The sequence below is a fragment of the Triturus cristatus genome, chromosome 12 (assembly GCF_964204655.1).
Source record: "Triturus cristatus chromosome 12, aTriCri1.1, whole genome shotgun sequence".
NCBI lineage: Eukaryota > Metazoa > Chordata > Amphibia > Caudata > Salamandridae > Triturus > Triturus cristatus.
In genome coordinates, this window is record NC_140595.1 from 602,207,930 (window position 1) to 602,233,330 (window position 25,401).

Sequence of the window (25,401 nt, forward strand, 5' to 3'; positions counted from 1 at the left end):
AGTAAACTAAAGGGAGCTAGCCAGGTTATTCAGCTCCCACTTGTTTAGAGTGGAAGCTAAACTGCTCACAAAGTCTGCCTCAGAAAGGTCCCATTTCACATGAAAAGGATATAGGGTATAAGAACCCAACGCCAAAGAAGATTCATCAATAACCCCAGGCAGACCTGCCATCGTAAGATTATTTTTCACTGTGTGAATTTACAGGAAGAAGGGGGCAGGGCAATGTTGAGTGAGCTTTATACTCATTGCTTTGCCTAAACAACCAAAACTCTCTTACCCCTCCCCCATAAGGAACTGATCATGCACAATCTTCCATTTCCCAAGGAAGTTTTAACTGGGGTCCAGCTGTTTAGACCATTCACACTAGAGCTTGAAACCACTTCTGGGCAAGGGTTGCCAGCTCCCTGTGTGATTGTACCGCTTTACCATATGGCCATGTGATGATACATGAAACCGCGTGTCACATGGTGGCACCATGTGAGTTCTCAAACTTACAGTGCATCACCCACAAATTCAAGTTGAAGGTCCACCAGTGATTTTCTAGCTTCTTCAAAGGGTGGTCCAAAATGGAACATGTGCACATGAATGTAACCCACATCTGTAGCTAGCAAGGATTCTACCTCAAGAAATATCTTCAGGGAAGACCTTTTGTCCACGCTATCTGGGGCATTACCATGGGCAAAATTGAGGCAAAGGAATTAACATGCTCTTCCAATTCTTGGCCACTGGGCTAACTCTTTTAAAGGGGCGGATGCCACTGATCCACATGGGGTTTGGTCCCATAAGGAGGACTGAAATTTGCCTGGCAACTCATCACAAGCCATTTTGCAGCAGACTGTATGTATCAGACACAGCTGGAACAGAGAAAAGCGGACCTTTGTACTTTTTTTCCAGATAGGTTTGTTGGCCAATGCGGTCTTGAACCATCCTAATATACATCACACCAAGGAAGTGATTTCGAGGCTGTAGAATGTAGGGCCAAGCATTAAATATGCAGCTCATGCCTCTAAGGGCTAGCATATTGTGTGTGGATTGGACTGTAGCTTGCCAAAGTCTTCCACCGCATCATCAACTGAAGCAGAGGCCAATCACATTCTGGCTCAAGCAATGGCAACTTTCCATTTGTCTGTGGTGTCTTGTTATTATTGGCTGTATCAAAGGGGATGATGGATGGAGCGTTTGTGCAAATCAAACACTCACCCCCAGTCAACTGATCTGGGTTTAATCCATCATCATTCTTTAGCTCACCCCACCACCCCAGTTCAGACATGTCCATATGCAAATCAGTCTGACGCTGTGCCTCATGGGAACAGTCCAGCCCGAACTGCCAAGCCAGGTCTTCCCTGGACCGGAAACCAGCATCCTGGAACCGGTTTCGGGTTCATAACCCTCATCAGCCAGGCTATCTTGAATCCAGTGGCAAAGTGAGCAAGGGACCCACGTCTGGGCATACCCTGCCAACTTAGGGCGAATAAAGCGATACCAAAGGGGATGATGGACGGAGCGTTTGAGCAAATCAAACACTCCCAGTCAACTGATCTGGGTTTAATCCATCATCATGAATGTGTGACATTGTTCTGCATTCTGTCCATCAACTGTTGTTTTTGCATTTGTCACCCCCAGCGGGAAGGGTATGCCCAGACGTTGGTCCCGTGCTCTCCATGCCACTGGAATCAAGCTATCCTGGCTGAAGAGGGGTGAAACCCCGAAACCGGTCCTAGGATGCTTGTTTCCAGTCCAGGGAGGACCTGGCTTGGCAGTTCGGGCTAGACTGTACCCATTGGGCACAGGGTCAAGACTGATTTGCATATGGCTGGGTTCAAACTGGAACGGCATGCTGAGCAAAAAAACAATGGATTTAGGCTCAGATCTCTGTACTGGGGTGAATGTAGGACATTGTTTTGCATTCTGTCCATCAACTGTTGTTTTTGCATTTGTCACCCCGAGTGGGAAGGGTATGCCCAGACGTGGGTCCCGTGCTCTCCATGCCACTGGAATCAAGCTATCCTGGCTGAAGAGGGGTGAAACCCCGAAACCGGTCCTAGGATGCTTGTTTCCAGTCCAGGGAGGACCTGGCTTGGCAGTTCGGGCTGGACTGTACCCATGCGGCACAGGGTCAAGACTGATTTGCATATGGCTGGGTTCAAGCTGGAACGGCATGCTGAGCAAAAAAACAATGGATTTAGGCCCAGATCTCTGTACTGGAGTGAATGTATGACATTGTTCTGCATTCTGTCCATCAACTGTTGTTTTTGCGTACTGGTATTATTAGCCTGTGTTGTTGGGTGGGGGAAGGGGGGGGGGGGGGTTAATTACAAGTTATTCCAATACAATTAGGCCAGGAATGTAATTCAATGCGAGTCCTCAGAAAGCTTAGTTAGTCCAGTTTTTTTTTTTTTTTTAAACAGCCTTTATGGGACATTTTTGAGCTAATTTTTCATGCCACCACAAAGCTGCTTTAAATAGTTCCACATACATCTATTTATGGGAAAATCACTAAGAAAGCAATAGTTTATTGAACGAAATACAGTAGTAATGTAATGAGTAATTAAAAGAAGTACAGGAAAAATCCAGGTCCAGAAATATACACCACGAAAAACCTACTAAACAGCAAGACGGCAAACAGCAGTACAAGTACTTACAGGAATCATTACACGGCTTTGAGTCTCTAACTACAGGAATGGCTTTCCACAGCGCCTGCGGGTCAAGCGTAACCATCCATGGGCTTTATTTCAACTTTACACTTGCAAAATCAATTACTGAAATGCAGCCCTGCACAGCACGGCATTTGTCCTTTTCATGTGTGAGCGAGGAAAGCCTTGTCGGAGACCTTGAGCTTGGTTCAAGGTCATTCCCAGAGAGCCAAGAACAAGAAACACTGATCACAAAGTAGTGAGAGGGGCCCCACATCAGTCACTCGGCTGACAGGTCTCACTCCGTTCAAGGTAATGCCAGGAAATCGCCGGGCTTCTCAGGACAGCTAGTGCCGCCTGTCCATCAGGTTCAGCCCTGAAACTTATGAGCACGGCTATGTACGTCCGCGAAGGTCGTCCACCTTCCATGCAGCGGAGACAGACAGACCGAGAGAGTGAGAAACAGAAGGAGAGAGACAGATGGGGAGAGAGAGAGCAAGAGAAGCAGAGAGATGAGACCGCGAACTAGAGTGACAAACACATGGAGGGGCATAGAGTAATCTAAAGGCGGGGAGAGACAAGGGGGGCACAGACCAGAAGAGAGAGGCACTCAGAGAGACACATTTTCATATAGAGAAACAGCGTACACGCGTGCGTGCGCGTGCGTGCGTGCGCGTGCGTACACACACACACACACACACACACACACACACACACACACACACGCGCACGCGCGCACACACACACACACGCACACAGGCACACACGCACCCCCCCCCCTCCACCTTGAACAGCTATGTATTAAATACACCTATCTGCTCTTCCCTGCCTGCCTATCTCCTCTTCATCCGCAGCCTCTTTTCCTCCTCTCGGTGGAAACCCAGCTGGCCGCCGTGATTGGCAAAAAACATATACAAGCACGAAGAAGGTACAAATGTGCCATAAGAACAGAGCCTGTTGTGGATGGAATAAAGCAGCAGAAGTTAATCAGTTTAGTAAGAAATGCAAGCACACCAATGCACAGGACCTTTCACTGCTGCACTAGCCCGCAGGTCAAGCCCTTTTCACATTCCACTGTTATGCCTCTCACAGGCATTTACTGGCTCCCAGAATCCCCTCCGACTTCAAGGTAAACCTCACTGCTGGTCTGACAGGTATCTGGAGGCAGGCGGAGGGGAAGGAGAAAGTTCAGTGACAGAAACTGGCACACAGTGATTCAAAGGCGGAGATGAATATAAACATATAAAACAAAGGTAAGGACAGAAATGCCAATAATGGAAGCCAGCAAAGCTGTAGCTGAAGTTTGTTGGGGCAGAAACCGGCCGAGCGATACAAAGGTGAAGATAAATATAGACAAAGGAAAGCAGAAAAATGCCCAGCATGGAAGCCAGCAAAGCTCTGAGATTTGATGGGACAGTAGCGGATAGACTCATACACATGTGAAGAGAAATATAGACAGATAAAGCATAGGTAGGGACAGCAATGCCCAGCATTGAAGCCAGCAAAGCTCTGAGGTGGGACAGTAGCCGATAGACTCGTACACGAGTGAAGATAAATATAGACAAATTAAGGACAGAAATGCCCAGCATTGAAGCCAGCAAAGCTCTGAGATTTGATGGGACAGTAGCGGATAGACTCATACACATGTGAAGAGAAATATAGACAGATAAAGCATAGGTAGGGACAGCAATGCCCAGCATTGAAGCCAGCAAAGCTCTGAGGTGGGACAGTAGCCGATAGACTCGTACACGAGTGAAGATAAATATAGACAAATTAAGGACAGAAATGCCCAGCATTGAAGCCAGCAAAGCTCTGAGATTTGATGGGACAGTAGCGGATAGACTCATACACGCGTGAGGATAAATATAGACAAATTAAACAAAGGTAAGGACAGAAATGCCCAGCATGGAAGCAAGTAAAGCTCTGAGGTTTGATGGGACAGTAGCGTATACACTCATACACGTGCGAGGATAAATATAGACAAATTAAACAAAGGTAAGGACAGAAATGCCCAGCATGGAAGCAAGCAAAGCACTGAGGTTTGATGGGACAATAGCGGATAGACTCTTACACGTGCGAGGATAAATATAGACAAATTAAACAAAGGTAAGGACAGAAATGACCAGCATGGAAGCCAGCAAAGCTCTGAGGTTTGATGGGACAGTAGCGGATAGACTCATACACGTGTGAAGATAAATATAGACAAATTAAACAAAGGTAAGGACAGAAATGCCAATAATGGAAGCCAACAAAGCTTTAGCTGAAGTTTGTTGGGGCAGAAACCGGCCGAGTGATGCAAAGGTGAAGCTAAATATAGACAGATAAAACAATAAGCTAAACAGAGAAACGTCCAGAGAGGAAGCCAGCAGTGCTCTCACTGAGGTTTGTTGGACAAACTTTGGACACGTGCGAATGATTGCACACATGCCAATGCCTTTGCTGAAGCTGTATCCTGTGCTTTCCTAGGGATACTCTGTGGTATTGTAGATGTACGCAACATGAGATTTGCGGTCGTCATTGCGATATGTTCCTGCCACTTTCCAAAATGCTTCAATTCTTTAATAAATAAGTACATGGTCCAGCATCGCAGAACCTCCTCGCCACCCACTGGCCCTACTGTGGTAAAGTGTCATTTCTAAAAGGTGGGATGCCCTTATCCCACCAATACCTATATTCTACCATAGGAATGGATCTTCTGTAGGTCAATGTACTCCAACTTCGCTTGAGGAAGTATTACTAGGCCCCTGTTTTGTACCCTGAGGCACCACATTTCAACTACTATGGACTTGGACTTACTCTGTGGAACAAATTGAACCTCAGAGTAAACATCTGAAGCTCAGACTGGAACGGTGTTCTTCACATAAGAGTATCCTGCTATACAGTTTAGGTTTGCATCAAACCCCATAGTCAAAAGCCCTTCATGGCATGGTGAACTATCAATTCAGTTTGTTTTGTGCATTCTGTCTGACCCAATGTCTTGTGGACTTGAATCTTGAACCCACTGGAAAGCTGTCTGCATGTTTTCTCTGACTGCTCCATTTTGCAGCATAGCCAAAGAGTACTCTTTTCCTTATAGGAGGGTGATTCCTCCTCCCACACGTCTCCTGGCCCAAGCGGTAAAATCTGATCAGTCTCGGACCACAGTTTTCTTCCCCGAGTGGCATGTGGTGTGCGGGCCTGCGATTCTTTCAGGTAACACTGTTGCTGCTATCCTTTTAGAAAGACACAGCAACTACGACTACAAATTGAGGAGCCACCTGTATTTTGAAAGTGGCAGCTTCCTTCATAGGAGACTGGTTTTCCATACAAAGCCCACGACTGCACCCCTGAGCCAGCTGCTCAAATTCTCTTTGAGATCTACAAAACCCCTCAGCACTCACATTGAGAAAGGCATTGATCAGTTGTAGGCCTAGACCACAGGTACGCCCTCAATTTCCATAGTTTGTGAGGAAAAAGAGGAGGTGAACTGCCCTGCAAGGAGAAAACGCGACTTGACTTCATGACTAGACTTGTGGTCCAAGTGACAGATGTGCTGAGCTGATCTGACAAGAGAGGGGAAAACGGCTGCCCAAATCCAGCGGATCATCTACCCAGGGTGAACCATAGGGGCTCTGCTCTCTGCTTGTATATCTATCTTTGACAATCTAGTGCTAGTCTTGGAGGTGTGCCAACATGGACTGCGGAAAGCAGGATTCTCCACCTAGTCTCCTCGGTGTAGAATCATTTATTACTCTTTCGTGGATCCTCAGAACCCTTGGCCATCTGCCCCAGATTACTAGGATGACAAACCCTCTTCACTTCCAGGAGTGGCCCGTACAGGTAAGAGCGTTGGGGCGGGGGGACTCGACAGATGAGGACGAGGGAACATTTATTACATTTTTCCTCATAGTCGTCTGTCTAGTTCACCCCCCAGCCCCATCGCTCTTGCCTACACAGACCGCTTCTGTTCACTTCAACCACTTGGAGTACAGGCAGTTTGAGATACAGCTACTTCGAGGTTTCTAGGCACTGGAATAGGCTAATCTCACAATACCTTTTAGATAAACATTATTTGCCAAAAATCCTTTAGCAAACATAAACCAAGAGGTTTCTGCGATTCTTTTAAGTGGAAGTCGGGGTGTTTCCAAACATGAAGCAAAGCAGAGCTGACCTTGGCTACCGAGGAACAAGTTGGCTGGAACTGGCAGAGATAGCGCTGTAGCTGAGCTGCTGAGATAAATGATCTTTTTGTTACAAGGGATGTACATGAACTTGGGATACTTTCTCTGGTATGTGCGTGAAATGCTGTGTTGAGATTACTTGTGTAAATCGGAGTGCAGCATGAGCCCGCTGGAGCACTGCCGACAACCTTATGATCACAATTTCTCTATAGTTTTCATGGAACAAGAGCTCAATGTTTACATTAAGGCAGCAGTGCTGTAACAACATTTAGGAATAAACCTCAGCCCTACAAAACGGTATGGAATACTGGCTTGTTTGGTTGAGTGCAGTTTTTACTGTTCTGTTAATCTAGATTTTATATGAAATACCTGTGGTTTCTGAACTAAGGTTCTGGCTGACCAGTGACTTTCCTTGAGTGTCATTTGATTGTCATACCGTATCTAAGTTTCTGATAACCACCCCCCTGATAGGGTATTCCTTCTTCTGACGTCGGGAAGTTAATATGCTAACAGGAATACTTTTGAGTGGTGCAAGGGTACCCAAGATGCTGAGACACAAATGGTAAACACCAGTTAGTCACGTGAGAAGTGCCCATAGTAACTAGTGGTTGCTGTAGGACCTGGTGAAGAGACCTGATAACATTTTACTGGACTTCACTGACAAAGCCAAGCTTCGACCCGCACTGCTGTTAATGTGTTTGTGAGACAACAGCACCTATTTACAAAAAGCAGCAAGCACAAAGCAAAAACCTGCAATAAGAAGGCGGACACTGGGACAGTGAAGTGCCATACAAAAAAAAAACTTGCTGTTTGCGAAAGGTAAACCAGTCAACATAACAGAAAGCATTTCTTCTGCCTTTCAGACTCACAAAGGATATGTGGCAGAGAAAGCAGTCTACGCCGAGGGATGAATTCATAATCCTTCTCAAAGGACTACCAGCTCAATGTAAAACAGACGCGCACAATGACATCAGCAGGCCCCATAGTGCTTTTCTAGCCCTGCAGAAGATTAGGCTTAAGGTATCAATGTAAGGTGACAGGGATTATCCATTCCCATTTCAGCGCTCTCTTCTAGGAGGGGCTTGTCCACTACCGTGAACTACAAATCACTGGGTTTGAATGTACAGCGAATCCACTCGTTGTTAGAGCTTTTTGGATACCTTGGTTTTTAAAAGTGTCATTCTTATTATGCTGCCTTTCTGCTATCTTTGGACTTTGGCTGATTGATTCGCGTGCCAGAACTTTGTAAACACTCCTGAGGCGGAAGCCGGGAGGTCTGTTTATTATTGCTTTTAAAACTTTGTTTTCGTTGTGTTTTAACTGAGCACTTACACCCTGAGCACCCACTGACCTGCTAGCCCTGGGAATTCGCGAAGCTCTGCTCTGCTGTCCCTAGCGTTGCTGCAGGGAGGAAACGCGCTGATACCTTCGCGCGCCCGATACCGCAGACACGCCCACTTGGGAGGCCACGCCTTTCCGCCCTCTATCAATGTGCCCTTTCCGGACGCGCAGCGGGCGAGCGCAGCGGGCGTGCCGGCATCGCGCCGAAGTCGAGCCAAAGTCAAGCCCGTCTGCGCCCGTCCGCGATCGTACGCGGTCCAGGGCCATACCCCATGCCCCCCGGAACGACCACATACGATGGAGCAAGCAGGATTTACTTGCCTTACGTCGTACGCTCACCGTGTCAGGCATGCACAAGCTACATGTAGAAAACACTGCAGGTTGTGAACACTGCCAATTCCACTATGTCCTTGACAAGAACCCGAACACCAGCGACCACATTATACACTGTGGACTACTCAACGTGCGTTCACTAAGGAAACATAAGTTGGACCTACATGATCTTCTCTCTGAGACTAATTGGGACCTTATGTTCCTTACAGAAACATGGCTAGATAATGAGTCTACAGCCGATGCCCTTGAGGCATTACCAGTGGGATTCACTATATATAGACAAGATAGACCCACTGGTAGAGGAGGAGGCATCGCAATTATTGGCCGTGAAAGTCTGCAATGCCAATTTGAAAGTGCCCCTATCCTGGACAGCGAGGCTGGGAAATTCACCATTAAAGTGAACAACAGCTACACGCTAAAGGGCATGCTAATTTACAGACCCCCTGGTCCCATTGCCAAGTTTGAGGAAAGCCTAATAGAAGGTATCATGGAGACTGCTTTATGCAACAATAAATTTCTGGTACTTGGTGATCTCAACTTGCATCTTAACAACCCATCAAACAGTACAAGCACGAACTTCAGCCAAGCATTAGGTGCTCTCCAGCTGACTCAAATAGTGAACGGCCCTACACATCAGTTGGGTCATCTTTTGGACCCCATATTTGCAAATTGGGAGGAAGTAGAATCTAAACCCCCTATTCCTATCCCCTGGTCGGATCATTATCTAGTTCCCTTTACCATTCGGATCCCTGGATATAGACCTCCGCAGCCGGCTTTGCTATATCATCTTAGGCGTAACTGGGCCACCTTTTCCCAGCGTAAATTCTGCGAGGCACTGGTTAATGGGGGAAGCCCGGGGGGAGCTGACGCAGATTCAGCCAACACTAATCTGTGCACACGTATCACCGAGGCACTTGATTGCACGGCTCCTCTTCAAAAAATCAAAAAAACTAATTCCGGGGGCCGTGTACAAAAAACAGCTCCATGGTTCAATGATGAACTTAGATCCTTGAAATCTGCACTGAAGAAACTCGAAAGAGAATGGCGCAAGACCTTCTCTAAAGAATCTAGAGCCACCTACCTAACCGAGAGGCGACTACCACGGTCAAATTAGAAAGTGCAAAACTGCATACTACACGCTTAGAGTTAGTGAAGCCAGTAACTCTACTAAAGAGCTGTTCTCGCTTTACAAAACCCTTTCGAGCGGGAAATCATCCAGTGTCCCAGATGACTGTTCCCCCGACGCTTGCAACAGAATCACCAATTTTTTCTCCGAGAAAATAGCAACAATATACGCAGCGTTCCCAACACAACCTAGAGCGGGTGCAGAATTCATCGAAAGCCCCAGGGAATGGAGCAACAGAATTAGACTGACCCACTTTGCTATCCCTTCACCCGAAGACCTTGTAAAGATCTGCAAATCAGTGAAGTCGGGTTCTCCTCGAGACCCCACTACACCTAAGCGCCTGGCAGACAGCCTAGTGGTATTAGAACCCTATATCAGGCACCTACTTAATACATCTTTTAGTAGCTCCACTGTACCTAAAGATTGGAAAAAGGCGGTGGTCCTACCCCTTAGGAAAAAACCGACCATCAGTTTCGAGAAACTTGAGAATCTTCGCCCTATTTCTCTTCTCCCCTACTTGGCCAAAGTAGCCGAAAAATTGGTCAACTCACAACTGATGGACTTCGTCGAAAAAGCGGCATTACTGCACAAGACACAATTCGGTTTCCGTCCCCGTCATTCCACAGAATCTGCTCTCTAAACTGCAGCGGAGGCTCTTCGTCAGGGGGCGGATGAGGGTCATACTATGGCTCTCATCCTATTGGACTTGAGTGCAGCATTCGACACTGTAGCTCATGCCAACTTGCTACAGTGTTTAAATGATGGGGGAATATCTGAAGCTGCACTCTTATGGATCCAATCCTTCCTGACTGGAAGAAGCTTCCAAGTCCGTCTGGGCGACCATTACTCGAGAGCCATGGGTCTGGGACAGGGCGTTCCCCAAGGATCGTCCCTGAGCCCAACCCTATTCAATCTTTACATCTCCCCAGTGGCTTCGATTGCCGCGAGTCATGGCCTGGAAATCGTGTCATACGCAGACGACACGCAACTGGTCATCTCCCTATCGCGAGAACCCGGACTTGCTTCAAGTAGTTTTAAGGCCTGCATGCAAGATCTTGCTACATGGATGTCTACCAACTGCCTTAAACTAAACGGAAGCAAGACAGAGGTGCTCGTGGTGGGGGGGAGCCCCTCCGCTTGGTCGTCTGCGTGGTGGCCCCCTTGCCTGGGGGAGGCTCCGGTGCCTCGTCAGGAGGTCAAGAACCTTGGTATATGGTTTGATGCTGATATGTCTTTTGGTCCCCAAATAAACCGGGTAGCGGGTGTTTGTTTCAGCGTCTTAAAAATCTTACACAAGGTCCTTGCCCTCCTCCCCATGTCCGCCCGGAAAACGCTGGTACATGCCCTTGTGACATCACGCCTGGACTATGGCAACCTACTTTATTTAGGTGCCACCTGTAAGGCAGTAAAACGCCTCCAGGTATTACAGAATGCGGCAGCCCGCCTCATCTTAAAACTCCCCAAAAGATCAGACTCCAAAGCTGCTCTTCATAGCCTTCACTGGCTACCTGTAAGACGCAGAGTGGAATTCAAGGCCCTCTGTACATGTCATCGCATTCTTGCACGGAAAGCGCCGGCACCGCTCCACAACCTTGCCATCAAGCATGTACCCTCGCGTGCTTTGCGTTCCTCTCACGGAGGTCTATTGGTGGTCCCTAGAATCAGAAAGGCTCGCATGGGTGGACGCTCTTTCCGTCACCTGGCAGCTAAATGCTGGAATGCTCTGCCTCTTAATCTCCGCCTAGACCCCTCGGAATCCAGTTTCCGCAAGAACCTAAAAACTCACCTCTTTTCAAAGTAACCGAACCCCTCCTCTCCTCTGCTCTGAGTTTTTGCAAATGTAGCGCGGGGACACGCTTCTGCGTAACCATGCGCTTTATAAACTTTCCTAATAATAATAATAATAATACTAACACCTCAAATACATACCTTAGCCTATTAAGTAGAGGTTTAGATTCACAGTCATCTCTGCCGTGACTCCCATATTCAGCATCAAGACAGAACTGCTGCACCCACCTGCCTCTCAGTCTTTGCAGGACAATATTACAGTTCAAAATATATGTAATGACAAATGGCATCCTTACCTTCGATCCTTTCCCCGTACGGTCATTCTGTGAAAAGAAAGAACATTTATTTGCACGCATGTTTGCTAAGAAAATCTTCAAATTACAACACAGAGAAGCAAACATTTGAGCTAAGTGATAACCAGTTCCATATCACCAGTCCTGTACTTCACAGGAAGTGTGCACAGACCTGCCCAAAGGGAAGGCGGGCAGCCATGCCAATACCAGACCCATACTAAAACCCAATCCAAACCAAGCTCCCCTTGCGCTTAACCAAAGCAAGAAATGAAAGCCCCAGTTTCCCCAAACCACGCGTGCTCAGCAACATGTCCCAAGCAAGCAAAAGCAGGTCTCCCAACATCCAGAACAACAGCACCCGTGATTCTGGACGAGCAAACTGTACACAGATTGATTCCCAACTCCGGTCCAAAATAAGTTCATCCAGGCATTGTCCATCACAACCAAATCAAGCAAAGACATAGGCCACCAATCCCACTAAAACCAAGCAAATCAATGCCCAAAGAGAGCAAGGCAAACCAGCTCTGAGCACTGATGACTAGAAACCACCGACCCTAAAGTCTGAGCAGCACGTCGTAAGAAAAAGTACACAAAATAGACACTGGCTGACGTTTCATACAGATTCAATACCAGTTGTAAGATTGGAAAATGTGTTTAAGTCCACAGCTGCACTTACCGGATGGACCTCTCCTATAAAATACTGCTTCAGCATTTCTCTAGCATCTATGGAATGACCAACATCTTCAAAGCTTTCTGTGGCATCTCCACCAGCCTGCTCAAATAGCACCTCTTCGCCACCTGGGTGCTGGAAAAGAGATATTCTATAATTAGCCAAAGAATGACAAAACAACCATCAATAATACTTCGTGGAAGAATGGAATTGATCATTAACGACCCACTAAGAATGGAGTTTGATTACCGATGCCCTACTCCACTACTGAGCTAATTATCTCTACTGAAATGCTCCGAAATGGCCACAAAGGGTCTCATTGGATCATTCCGAGATAGTTGCCAAAAGTGGGGCGGCACATGACAAATTGTTTTTGATCATTTTAGGATTATATAAATATTATATAAATCAAAAGAAACAAAATAAATAAAATGCCCAGTCATTTTTACAGGTGGTGAAGATTAACTTCCGTTTAGAGTGAAGGAAGGTGAAGATAATCTGGCAACTCAAAACACATGAACCAGACCAAAATCCCACTTGTTTTTTCAAGTATACACCACTTAAGCAGACGTGTAAGGATAGAGAACATGGAGCCATATTGTACAAAACATTTTTTTTGAGGTTGCAAACAGCCCGATTTACAGAATCGCGCCTTTTGCTACCGCAAAAAAAGATTTTTCATATATACAAAGTACAAATTGCGATTTGGTAACATGTTATCGAATCGCAATTTGAGTTTAGCAATTCGGTATTTGGACGGGGCGTATTTAGGGCGTCCCTTCCAAATACCAAATTGCAGTGCTATGTATGAATGTTTCGTGACCGAATTACGGAAGCAAAACATTAATTTTTTACCGACACCTCTAGGGTAGTAGTAACCATTCGCAAATAGGAAGGAGTTCCTATGGGACCCCTTCCCCTTTGTAAACGTTGAAACAAATATTTTGTAATAGCAGGCAGTGCTCCAAGGAACCACTACCTACGCTTTAAAAATGTTTAAACTTAAACGTTTCATTTCATTTTCTGAAACGCTTTCTGTTTTCCTTTAAACAAAAACAGGTTGCATTATAAAAAAAAAAAAAATATATATATATATATATATATATATATATATATATTTAAAAATGAAGATTGTTTTATTAGAAAAATCAATCACATACATGGTAGTCTATTGACCTCAACAGGCCAACGTCCCTGTGATGGCTGCAGTTCCTAATGGATCGCAAATTGAAAGCTAGCTCATTAATTTTTATGAGGCAGGTCATATTTGTGACCCCATTAGGAATCTCTTTCTGAAGTTTGTAAGTTTTCTTACATTAGGAATTACGGTTTCCCAATTGCTATTCCGTAGACATCGCAATTCCTATTTTTGTGCATATGGCTCCTAGTTCTAAAGTTTCAGGATAATGCTGTCCACATCAAAATCATCAACTTGTTATCTGTATTTCATTGCTGTCCCTTTAAGCAAGGCCAGACGTTTGCAGTTGAACATTTCACTCTTAATCAAAGTTCAATGTATGCTAGGCATACACTGATGCTAATTCTGATCTCATTCATCTCCAGTCTGACAGTAGATGAATATATTATGAAAAGTAAACTTAGAAATGGTAAAAAAATAAAAAAATAAAGTAAGGCTGTTGTCAAAGAATGTAACAAATCAGAGGGATTTCCTGGGGCACGTGGATGCAGTTTGACTGGAGATTCGTATTCCCCAACAGTGTTTGGCATGATTAGGAGAATAGACTGACTAGCATTTAAAATGTTAGAGTCAGTATGGAGCAGGTTGGCTGGCACGAATATTGCTTACTGATTGGTTCTATGGGTTTCCTCAATTTCCATTGTAGAAGCGATTGGGTGCTGTAGACCGCAGAGCCTAGATTATATGTACAAGTATAGTAGTACAGCTAGAACAGTTTAAGACTCTGGATTACTTCAGCAGAAGAGTAATGTTGCTGAAAAGAAAGGTAACCCATTTTTTTTATCCCCCGATGTGTCGAAATAGATATTGCAATAAATTGTGTGGGGAGAAAGGGTTATCAATTCACCACCATAGAGCGGCTAAAAAAAAAGCTAACCAGCACTTATTTGTTTTTAAGGTATCACAGTGGAAGAAGATATTACCTGGAATTCTGGATTTGCCAGACTTGTGACAATGTACATTTATTGGACCTCTAGATGACTTACATAAGCATTGCAGCCTGACCGGGCACTGATGTGCTTTGAATAGGCTTTTTCTCACACTGAGTATACAGTAAAAGCCATCAGAAAACAAGCAATGGCAAAGTCAATAGGTTTCACATATACAAGAGCTATTGAGTGTCAATTTTTTTTAGCCACGTTGATCAGCAGTGTGGTTGCTGTGCAGCATGGCTGAAAGTAAAGAAAAAATCGTTATGATGCAATCAGCGCAGAGAGGATTGGAAGGGTGGCAGGGGGCAAGCCCCAACATGGAGTAGAATAGGTGGGTGGGAGAGGCAACCAATAACATGGAGTGGGACAGGAGGGTGAGAGAGGGCAAGCGATAAAATGGAGTGGAATAGAGTGCGGGGGAGGGGGCAAGCAATAACTTGGAGTGGTACAGGAGAGTGGGATGGGGTTAGCAATAACAGAGCGGGAGGGATAGAAAGATGGGAATAATTCTTATTGAGTGCTATAACTAAAAGAAAAAAAGTTGACCAGGCCCAAAAGTGCAAACAGAGGAAGGGTACAAACTGGGCAAGGAAGTAGTACATCGTCCAGGGAAGGTACAAACACATGAAGAGGAGGTGAAGCTGGCACACGCTGACCAAAGTGAAGCAAGGAAATGGAATGCGAGTGACGTTGAAGTGAACCAATGGTAAGCAATGGGAGGGCTCCAAGTCCCCTTTAAGCTAACAAAATGTCTTGCAAGCAACAGCGCATGCGCCTTCTATGGCATGTTATGTTAATTTATTTTAATAATGCATACAGCTACCCAAAAAGGGTTTCCCAGCGCAGAGCTAGAAGGAGACTACTCTTAGAAGAAATCATAACGGAGTGAAATATGTTATTGATTAAATAGCCAAGTTTTTAGCTGTTTACGGAAATTTAAATACAAAGATTCCTTTCGCATCAAGAGAGGAAGAGAGTTCCACAATCGTGGGCCAAGATAGGAGAAGGAGCGACCGCCCATTCTTGCCAGCCTGATTCTGGGGATCTCGATTACTTCCTGAGTAGACAAGCGCAATGAACGGGCGGGTTGATAAAGGCGTACCAGATTTTTCAGATATTTAGGTGCAGTGCCATTCTTGATTTTAAACATATAGCTCAGGGCCTTGAACTGTGTTCGATTTTCCACCCTGAGCCAATGCAGATCTCTCACGGCATTAGAGATGGAAGACATTCAAGGAATTCTGCAAAGTAGTCTCGATGCAGAATTCTGTACCATCTGAAGCTTGCGCATCACATCCTTGTTGATACCCAAAAAAAGAAGGATTCCATAATCCAGTCGTGAAGTTACCAGTGCCTGGACTACAGTCTTTTGGGTAATAGCAGGGAGCATCCAAATGATTTTTCTTAACCATCGAAGAATAGTAAAACAGGTGGCTGCAGTTTTTACTGCATGTTGTCTCATTGAAAACTTTTTGTCTATGATGAAGCCAAGATTGCGAACCTGAGAAGAGGGCACAGGTAGATGCCCCATTTCAACAGGCCAATGTTGCGAGCCCCAGGGATCAGTGTTTTTTCCCAGAATGAGGACCTCCGTTTTTTCCCCGTTGAGCTTGAGCAAATTAGATTGCATCCAAGATACAATATTGCGCAGGCCCACTTGCAGGGTAGACGGTCCAGAACTCTTTTCAGCCGATAAGGAAAAGATGATCTGAGTATCATCGGTATAAGAAAAGAGCGACAGCCCCGCTTCTTCAGCAATCACTGCCAGAGGTTGTACATAATATTGAAAAGAAGTGAGCTTAAAACTGAACCTTGTAGTACCCCATAGGACGAGGGATACATCTTCGAGGAAGCCCTAGAAGAAAATACTTGAAAAGTGCGGTTGTCTAAAAAAGAGGACAACCAACCAAGTGCCAATCCCGAGATACCTAGGGATCGTAAAGACTTAATTAATACGTTGTGGGAAACCGTGTCAAATGCAGCACTTAGGTCAAGCAATATCAATGCCACTGCATTTCCTGCATCCAAACGTTGACGCAGCATTTCAGTTACGCCAAGAAGGGTTGTCTCCGTTGAGAACCCTGCTCTGAAACCAGACTGAGAGGGGTGTAAAAATTTCGAAGTTTCAACAATCAGAGACAGCTGGGTGTTTACATGTTTTTCCAGAACTTTAGAGAATACTGGAAGAAGAGAGATAGGCCTAAACTTAGCAGGCTGGGAAGGATCTGCATTAGCCTTTTTTAACAAGAGAAGGACCATTGCATGTTTCCAAATCGGCGGCATCAATTCCTCGCCAAGCGAGGCATTAAGTAATTCCATAACAAGATTCAAAGATGGCTGTTTAAATTAAAGAAGCACAGAAGCCGGAAGAGGGTCAGAAGGAGAACATCCTCAACAAAGGGATCAGAGACAGAAGTAACCTGAATAGGGGACGCAAGCTTAGTTCCCTCTAGCGTCAGGTAAATTTGTTCCACTTTATTTATAAAGAAGTTAGCAAGAGTGTTGCATTGCAATTCATCCAAAACAGGAGAGCAAGGTTGCGTATCCGAGCCTGTTAGCTTCTTGACCATAGAGAACAAGGTACGAGGGCAATTCTGTGCCCTCGAAATAGAGGAGGCAACATACTCTGCTCGAGCAGTTGTGCGTAGAGTTTGGTATCTTTTTAATGCAATTTTATAAGTGCATTTAGATTCAGGGGAGTAGTTCTTCCTCCACTGTCTTTCCATGACCTTGCACTTACTTTTTTCAATAGCTCAGTAAACCAAGGAGCAGGGGGTCGGTGTTTTTTCATTTTTTTAATAGAAAGTGGGAGACAAGCGTTAGCTGCCTCTGTAATCCAATTATAAATATTTTCCACGGATGTGAGTGAGTCAAAATAAGGGGCACTATTAGACAATATTAAATTACATTTTTCAATGTCCAGTTTTCCCCAATTCCTAGATTGGCCATGTGTGCCTATTGGCGGTAGGTTCGGGATTACTAAAGTTGCAAATTCAAATTTAACAGCAAAATGATCTGACCAACATAAGGGGAGTGCAGGAGGGCAATTAATTTAAGACAAGTTTGAAAAAATGGGGTCCAAAAAATGTCCGGCTATATGAGCGGGGCCACTATTACAAAGAAGTAAATTCATTGCAGAGAAGTCCGCAATCAGAGTCCTACTTGCAATACATTCATCATTTTCCAGATGAAGATTTAAGTCACCCAAAACTGAGAAATTAGCCATTTTGAGTAAGAAATGAGCTATCAAGTCAGGGAGTAAAGACACCCAGAAAAAGTGACCTGGGCTGTAAGAGTAAGTTTGAAGAGCGCAGCTTCACAATCCACCAGAGGAAAATCCTCAAATTTACAAGAATAATTAAAAAAAAAAATATTGCTATTCCTCCTTCTTTCCTAATAGTTCTATCTTTTCTAACTATAGCATAATTATCGGGTAGAGCAATAGCCACATCCGGTCCTGAACTTTCATTTAGCCAGGTTTCTGTTAAAAATTTGCATCCGGCTTTTCACTGTTCAGCAAATCAAACATATCCTCCTTATGTTTAGGGAGGAACAACAATTAACGACAATTAATATTCCCAAAATTATAGCTTTTATTTTTGCTTGAGGCGTGACCAGCTTTTCGTTGTAAATTGGGACAATCATTGGTAGAGCTACTGTGACACCTCAGCTCCAAAGTACTGAAACAGTACTTGCAACACACACATGTTGCACACACACGCACGACCTAAAAACAAATTCACATCCCATGCTTGACTAAAAGGCAACTTCGCTTGAACACTAGACTAACGGAAAGGAAGGTAAATCAAGGCTCACCCCAGCGTACATGTTGAAGCAATCTTACAAGACCAGCCTGGACTGTCGATAACTAGATTCTCTGGTGTGGAGACAGCAAACATTTGAGGAGCTTAAAATATCAGCAGTAGGAGCGCTGGAAGTGTATAGAACACTATAGTGACTGAAAAGGCGAACATTTTACAGCTCATATAAACTGCAATCCATATTTTTCTGACAGAGCAAAAGCCATACAATATATTAGTTGAATGCTGGCATCACAATGCATTATTTATATACTGTCACAGTCACACACACAGTCTCACAGTCACACACACACACACACAGTCAGTCACACAGTCAGTCACACAGTCAGTCACACAGTCAGTCACACACACACCCCCCCCCCCCCCCCCCCCTTATTGGGGTAGGTGGGCACAACAGAAAACATTCATATACTTGGTATCAGTTTATTCAATATGATTACTGGCTGATAGGGAGTTTCCTCATGGAGTGCCCCACAGTATTCTATAATTAAAACCCCTCCTCACCCCTGCAGAGCCGCTGTTGCAGACAATTGCAATAGGCACAGAGTCAAAAGCATAATCTAAGGCACTACATCAGACTGTGTTGTGCTCCACTCATTGGCCATCAAACACTAGTCTTGCTCATTACAGCGGTGAGATCAACCAGATGGAGATAGGATCAGGTGGATGTTGACTCCCCGGGAGGTCGGGGTAGGGAGGGGATGGGAGGGGATGGGAGGGGGGGGGGGCAAACACATGTAATGTAGTATATTTTTGCAGCGCCCAGGAACCCGGCAAATTGGGAAGATCATGAGCAGCCTCAAATGTGGTGGAGCACAGATCAGCAAACTGGAGTTACACAGATTTTAAAGAGGTGCACTGATACCCAGGTGGATGAGCACTCATGGCATGCATGACCGTGCATGAAGATACAGCACGCTTCTTTCTGGGTGGAGTGTAAGCCTGATGCTACATCGTAAGAGGCAGCACTCCCAATCTGCAGGGACCACTGCTCGATCAGGCCTTAGCTCCATGGAAAACTTGAGTGCTTAATGGAGGCAACCATGTTGGGGAAGTTGTGCACAAAAGATTAGACAGCAGCACAGGGTAAAGTCTCACACACAATTTAGCCTCAAATCTCACATTTTTATCAATAAATAGCCATTTCAATTATTAACAAGTGACCATATCATTTTTAACAAGTGACAATATCATTTTTAACAAGTGGCCATATCAAGCGTAGGGAAACGAAGATATGTATTCGATTTCATGTATTCCAAATCACCAGCCACTGGAATAAACAATAGAAAGTTTCAGCATCATTTCAACTGAGCTAGGTGAAGAACTGCTTTAACCCTAACAGACCAACAAAGTACAGAATTGCCAGCTTTTGAAACGTGTTACTGTTCCACAAGTTCTTCAGTAAAGTGAAGTCAACAAAGAAGCAATAAAAATCCAAGCTTACTCTATCAACAGGTTTCTTCTCAAACCCATGCGGCTGTATCCACACTGGACCTAATTTTAATTTCCACCCGTGCACTTCTAACACAAACTTTGAACGCAGTCGCACAGAAGGGACCTCCCTTTAGTCACACAACCACCAGTTAGAGAAAGGTTGTTGATCCAAACGGGTTTCACAAAGACTTAATTTCATGCGATAAAACATCCTCCTTACTTCATAACAGGCAGCTATCTCAGCAGGCGTGTCAAAGAAAGAAATACAGAAGGTCAAGCAGCCAGACTATGTTTTAGTTTACAGAAATTTTCTCAGATCACACCAGGCCTTTAAAGACCTACATGGACTTCTGCAGCACAGAAACTAAAGTTTAGAGTATCTTGCATAGTCTTCAAAGCTCACAGAGGAATCGGCCATAAATATGTCCAGTCGCTGTTCATCATCTATACCCTGAAGGGAATTCTGAGATCCAGCAACCTGCTTTTTCAGGTCAGATTCAACATAAAGTCCTATGTTGGCGAATAGGCAATCAGTGTCATGGCTATCCAGCACTGGAGCAGTTTAGACCGAAAGCAGAAAATCGACCCAATGTGGCAACGTTTTAGAGAAAAAAAAAAACCTTTAAACAAACCAGCTGTTTGGAATATGACCCATTATTTCGCATGCCATTAATCTGCGGTTATTACTTAGCATTAACTGTTACTACGCAGGTTTTTAGTTCACATACCATTACATTGAAAGTGTTAATGTATACGAAGTAAAAACTTGCCTAGAAATAAAAATGGTATGCGGAATAACCCATTTTTAAAAAACTTTTAAAACACAACACTACAATAAATAACAAATAGAAATACAGTACCCTACACATCTAAAAATGGAAAACACTATCAAAACACTCAAACACTACACTACCCTACACCACTACACTACCCTAAACCCTAAATCACTACCCCCTGCACGAACATATGCATTACCCCACTCCGGTCCCTACACTCATTCACTACCCATCACAACCCCCCGACACTACACTAAACACTAAAACAGTAACCTACACTAACACCACAACACTACCCTAAAACACTACCCCCAGCACAATAAAAAGTATTGCACCGGGCAAAGCGGCGGGCCCAGACGGCCTTCCAGGAGATTTGCTTTTGCATGATCCATCACCCTGGGCATCGTTTATTTACGCCATAATGAATGCTATAGTTAGGGGTTCCACAGTACCAGAGTCCTGGAAAGCCGCAGTAGTGATTCCAATGTATAAAAAGGGCAACAAAGAGGACCCTGCCAACTACAGACCTATTAGTCTAATAGATGTGATCCAGAAGGTGGTTGGCAGGGTCCTACTCATGACATTGAAGCTGTGGATTGAGAACAAGAATATTTTATCCCATCTTCAAGCAGGTTTTAGACAAAAGGTAGGCACAATGGATCAAGTTTTTAGATTTTATATGATTTATTGGAAAGTGGTAGTTTTAGGAAAAGGCACTTTATATTTGGCTTTTATAGATCTTAAGTCTGCGTTTGACCTGATCCCGCGCCAAAGGCTATGGCAGGTTTTATCTGAATTAGGTGTTCCCCCAGAGATTCTCGCTTTTTTAATGCTTTTACATGAGGATAATCACGCCAAGATTAGATGGGGTGTTCAGGGACAGCTCACAGAAAGTGTCACGGTGAACAGGGGGGTCCGCCAGGGCTGTGTATTAGCCCCCACCCTGTTTTCTTTATACATCAATGGGGTGGTGGATCTTCTTAGAGAGGACCCAGCTGATGCTCCAGCCCTGGCTGGTGAAAAAATCCCTACCCTCCTGTTCGCCGATGACACTCTTCTGATCTCAAAATCCCCAGGTGGCCTGCAAAAGATTTTAAATAGGTTTAGCACTTTTTGTAGGTCTTATGACTTGATTATAAATACTGAGAAAACCAAATTAATGGTAATTAACCCTACAAGACGTTTTTTACTTTGGATGGCAACCTGCTAGATATTGTGGACTCCTTTGATTATTTGGGTGTCCGGATTGCGAAGGGGATGAAGTGGAGCTCTCACTTAACTAAGATGCTCTTATGCCACAAGAGGGCTTCTGGTGCCATCATTAGAGAACAACATTGCTCTACGAGTAGACCAGTGGACCTGGCCCTTGTGGTATATGAGGCAAAAGCACTATCTTGCTCAATGTATGGAGCTGAAATTTGGGGCTATGAAAACATCCCTGAGCTAGTTAAGTCTGAGAATAAGTTTATGAGGGACCTTATCTCTCTTCCGACATCAACCCCATTAAAACCATTGTTCTATGATTTGGGTAGACATTCTATCCAAGACATCGTACGACTTCGCCCTTTACTATTCTGGGCAAGACTACGAAGGACACCGGAGCTCGCTAAGTATGCTGCAGCCCTAAGTGAACTTACATTAGCTGATACTGGGAACAAGATAAAATGGATCACTAATGTAAGACAATTGTTGAGAGAAATAGGATATGCAGACTGTTGGGAATCCCAGTTACCTCCCCCAAAATTGGATCTTAAGAAGGCCTATTGGAGATGGGTCAAAGAGAGAGAGTTAAGGAATCCTAATGTGGGGAAGCTGACTGAGTCTTAATTTGAGCACAAGACACTTTGTAAATTGGAACCATACCTTGATTTTATCCAGATTCCACAAGATAGGTCATTGTATATAAGATTCAGACTAGGAACCTTACCACTTAACTCCGTTACGGCTGGTTGGAAGGGTCACATACACACATTAACTGGTTGTCCAAGTTGTGCATCCCTGAAGGAGTCTATTCCTCACTTTCTCTTTGCCTGTCATACCTATGGAAGAGCGAGATCCAAGTGGCTGAGACCAATTTGTAGAATCCTGGGCTCTAGAGATTATGCAACTGTGTTACGTATTTTAAAAACAGATACATCATCTCTTTTTGTGGTATGTGGACTGGCAAAGTACCTGGGATGTGCTTGGCTGTTGAGGGGAAAAAAACTCGCCACACTTGTGCACTGAAATGTTGTCGAGGCTCGGCTGCACAACCCTTTTTATCCTTCTTCTACCAATCTTCTTATAATGAATTTCCTGTTTTTATTGTACATAGTATGTTATTATATCATGTGATGTAGTGTATTTCAGCCATAATCATGATAGCTGATCCTTTTTAACTTTTATTGTATGTTGTGCTTTTATGATATTTTTATCGAATAAAGCTATACCTACCTACCCCAAGCACTACCCTGCCCTGTGCCCCAGTCCTGTCCCTACTCCCAAACACTACCATGCAGGACACCCGACACTACCCTAAACCCTACAATAGTACCCTACACTACATAAACACTACAACACTACCCTAAACCCTAAAACACCACCACCAGCACGACCCTACCCCTACTCCCAGTCCGTTCCCTTCACTTAAACATTACCCTGCACGACCCCCTGACACTACCCTAAACCCTAAAACACTACCCTACACAAACACTACTACACTACCCTTAATCCTAAAACACTAACCCCAGCACGACCATGCCCCTACCCCGAGTCCATCCCCTACACTGAAACACTACCCTGTACAACCCCCAGACACTACCCTAAACCACTACCCTACACAAACAATACAACACTAACCTAAACCAAAACCCCAAGCACGACCCTTCCCCTACCCCCAATCTGCTCCCTACACTTAAACACTACCCTACACGACCCCCCCAACACTACCCAACACAAACAACACAACACTACACTAATCCCTAAAACACTCACCCCTGCACGACCCTCCCCATCCCCCACTCCTGGAACTACACACAAACACTACCCTACACGACCCACAACACTACTGCTCAAACACAAACCCTTCAAAATTAAATAGTCCCTCTTACCTCTCTCCTCTCAGCGAGTGCCCGGAGCCCCTCGTGCCCCTCCTTGGATGCTGTTGTCACCTGTTCTCATTCCACCACGCCGTATTTCTTGCCTCCACCTCACTGCAATTCGTCATCGCTGCCTCCTCGACTCCCCATCATCCATACATGCATTACAACGCATGCGTTGTAACAGCGCATGTGAGGTAATAACATGCGTAGTAAAGGCTACGCGTTATTACAGCGCATGCGTTGTAACGCTTGCGTAGTAATGGTACGCGGTGTAATGACCACGTACAAAAGGATGTTTACCGCGGTTTCATCCATGCATGAAAACATTGGTACTGCCTCCCACTCCCTTCTAAAATAGTATGTGGCCACTCTGGAAGCAGATAAAGACTGGATAAAACCTCAAAGTTGGTGTGAGGGTAGGGAATGTGGCCAGGACCGCAAGACAGTAGATATGTTGCTCTAGAGTTCCCCACACTACCTCTGGGGAACCACCGACCTTCTGGTGCGAAAGTGATGTACCCTGCTCTCAAAAGAGCATGAGAAACTGACAGACGGTACAGAGTGACAAAAAATTATCACAATTACTGGACAGGACCGCAATCACAGAGCACCTCCCATTCTTCAGCAGTGCAGAACTTTAGGAGTCCTAAAAAAGGCGGATCACTGGGACTGGCATTCCAGAAACCTAGAATACTGCAGCAGTGGCCATGGTGGTGCAGATGGGACACCTGCCACTCAGGAGGCAGCTAGTGCATGGGTTTCTGAGAACAATACAGACACGCATTGTCGCTAGAAAGTGTGGGAGCGGCTCTAGAAGTGTGGATTGTAAGAACCGATCAGAGCAAACTGTCAGAACGTGTGACTGAAACTGAATCCATCTTATTTATGTCTCTAGGGCGTGCCCGAAGAAATGGGCACACATATGGGGCCTTGGAATACATTTCGGGGGGATATATGTGAACCTCCAAGGAGCCGTGACGAAAATGGTGCTGAAGTTTGATAGTATGAGACTCCCGATGATATTCACAATGTGTTGTGATAGTGAGCTCTTGATGTTTTATCTTAATGTGTTTTACGGAATAACTGAACAATGCTGTGCTTTAATTGTTTACATGTCTATCTTCAATAAAAAGAGTTATAAAAAAAAAGATACTGAATCCATCCTTTCTACAATGAAACCATTATTTCTGGACACACAGAAGCAACTGTCTGAACTTAAATAGTGCTAGACAATACAACGGAAAGCCGAAAACAGAGGAGGACGCTCGTTACTTTACAACATATGCATCATGGGTATCCCAGAAAGGGCAGGAGGAGTGCTTAATGTTTCACTGAAAAGTTACATTGGTTGGAGACATTTCAGTTGTCTAAAAGACAAGAGGGAGTTGGATAAAGTTGTGAAATGGTTTGAAAATCAAACACCGACACACAGGGAAAATATAACGAAGATAAGCCTGGAATCTAGTGCAGAAGAAATGGGGCCACATTGGCTACAGGTAATCTGTGATAAGCCGAGATGTTTCGTAAATTTAACATACGGCTACAACAGTGGCAAAGAAAGAAACACACCCTGACATATAGGAGTACTAACTTTCCTGCTCAGTTCATGAGATCGGCACTTGATTAGACATGTTCACAGGCACTACAGACGCATGCAGTAAAGTAGTCGCTTCTGAAGATCTATGATGGACCAAATAGCATTATATTACATCATCGATGAAGATCGAATGATGCGTAAACACCCCAATCATACCAAAGTTTTGCCTACAGAAAGAAGCCCTCCAGGAGACCAGTTCACAGAAGCACCTCAATGAAA

At 44.7% G+C, this 25,401-nt stretch overlaps 1 protein-coding gene across 1 annotated transcript in view; it reads right to left on the reverse strand.

Moving 5' to 3' along the window:
• The window catches only part of CYB5B (cytochrome b5 type B), a 203,455-nt gene that overhangs the window by 46,900 nt on the left and 131,154 nt on the right, over positions 1 to 25,401 (reverse strand). Inside the window, exons 2-3 of the mRNA XM_085636934.1 lie at positions 12,351 to 12,479; positions 11,678 to 11,704 (exon numbers count right to left, since the gene is read on the reverse strand). Coding sequence (XP_085493060.1) covers positions 11,678 to 11,704; positions 12,351 to 12,479 — 156 coding nt within the window. The remainder of the gene's footprint in view (positions 1 to 11,677; positions 11,705 to 12,350; positions 12,480 to 25,401) is intronic.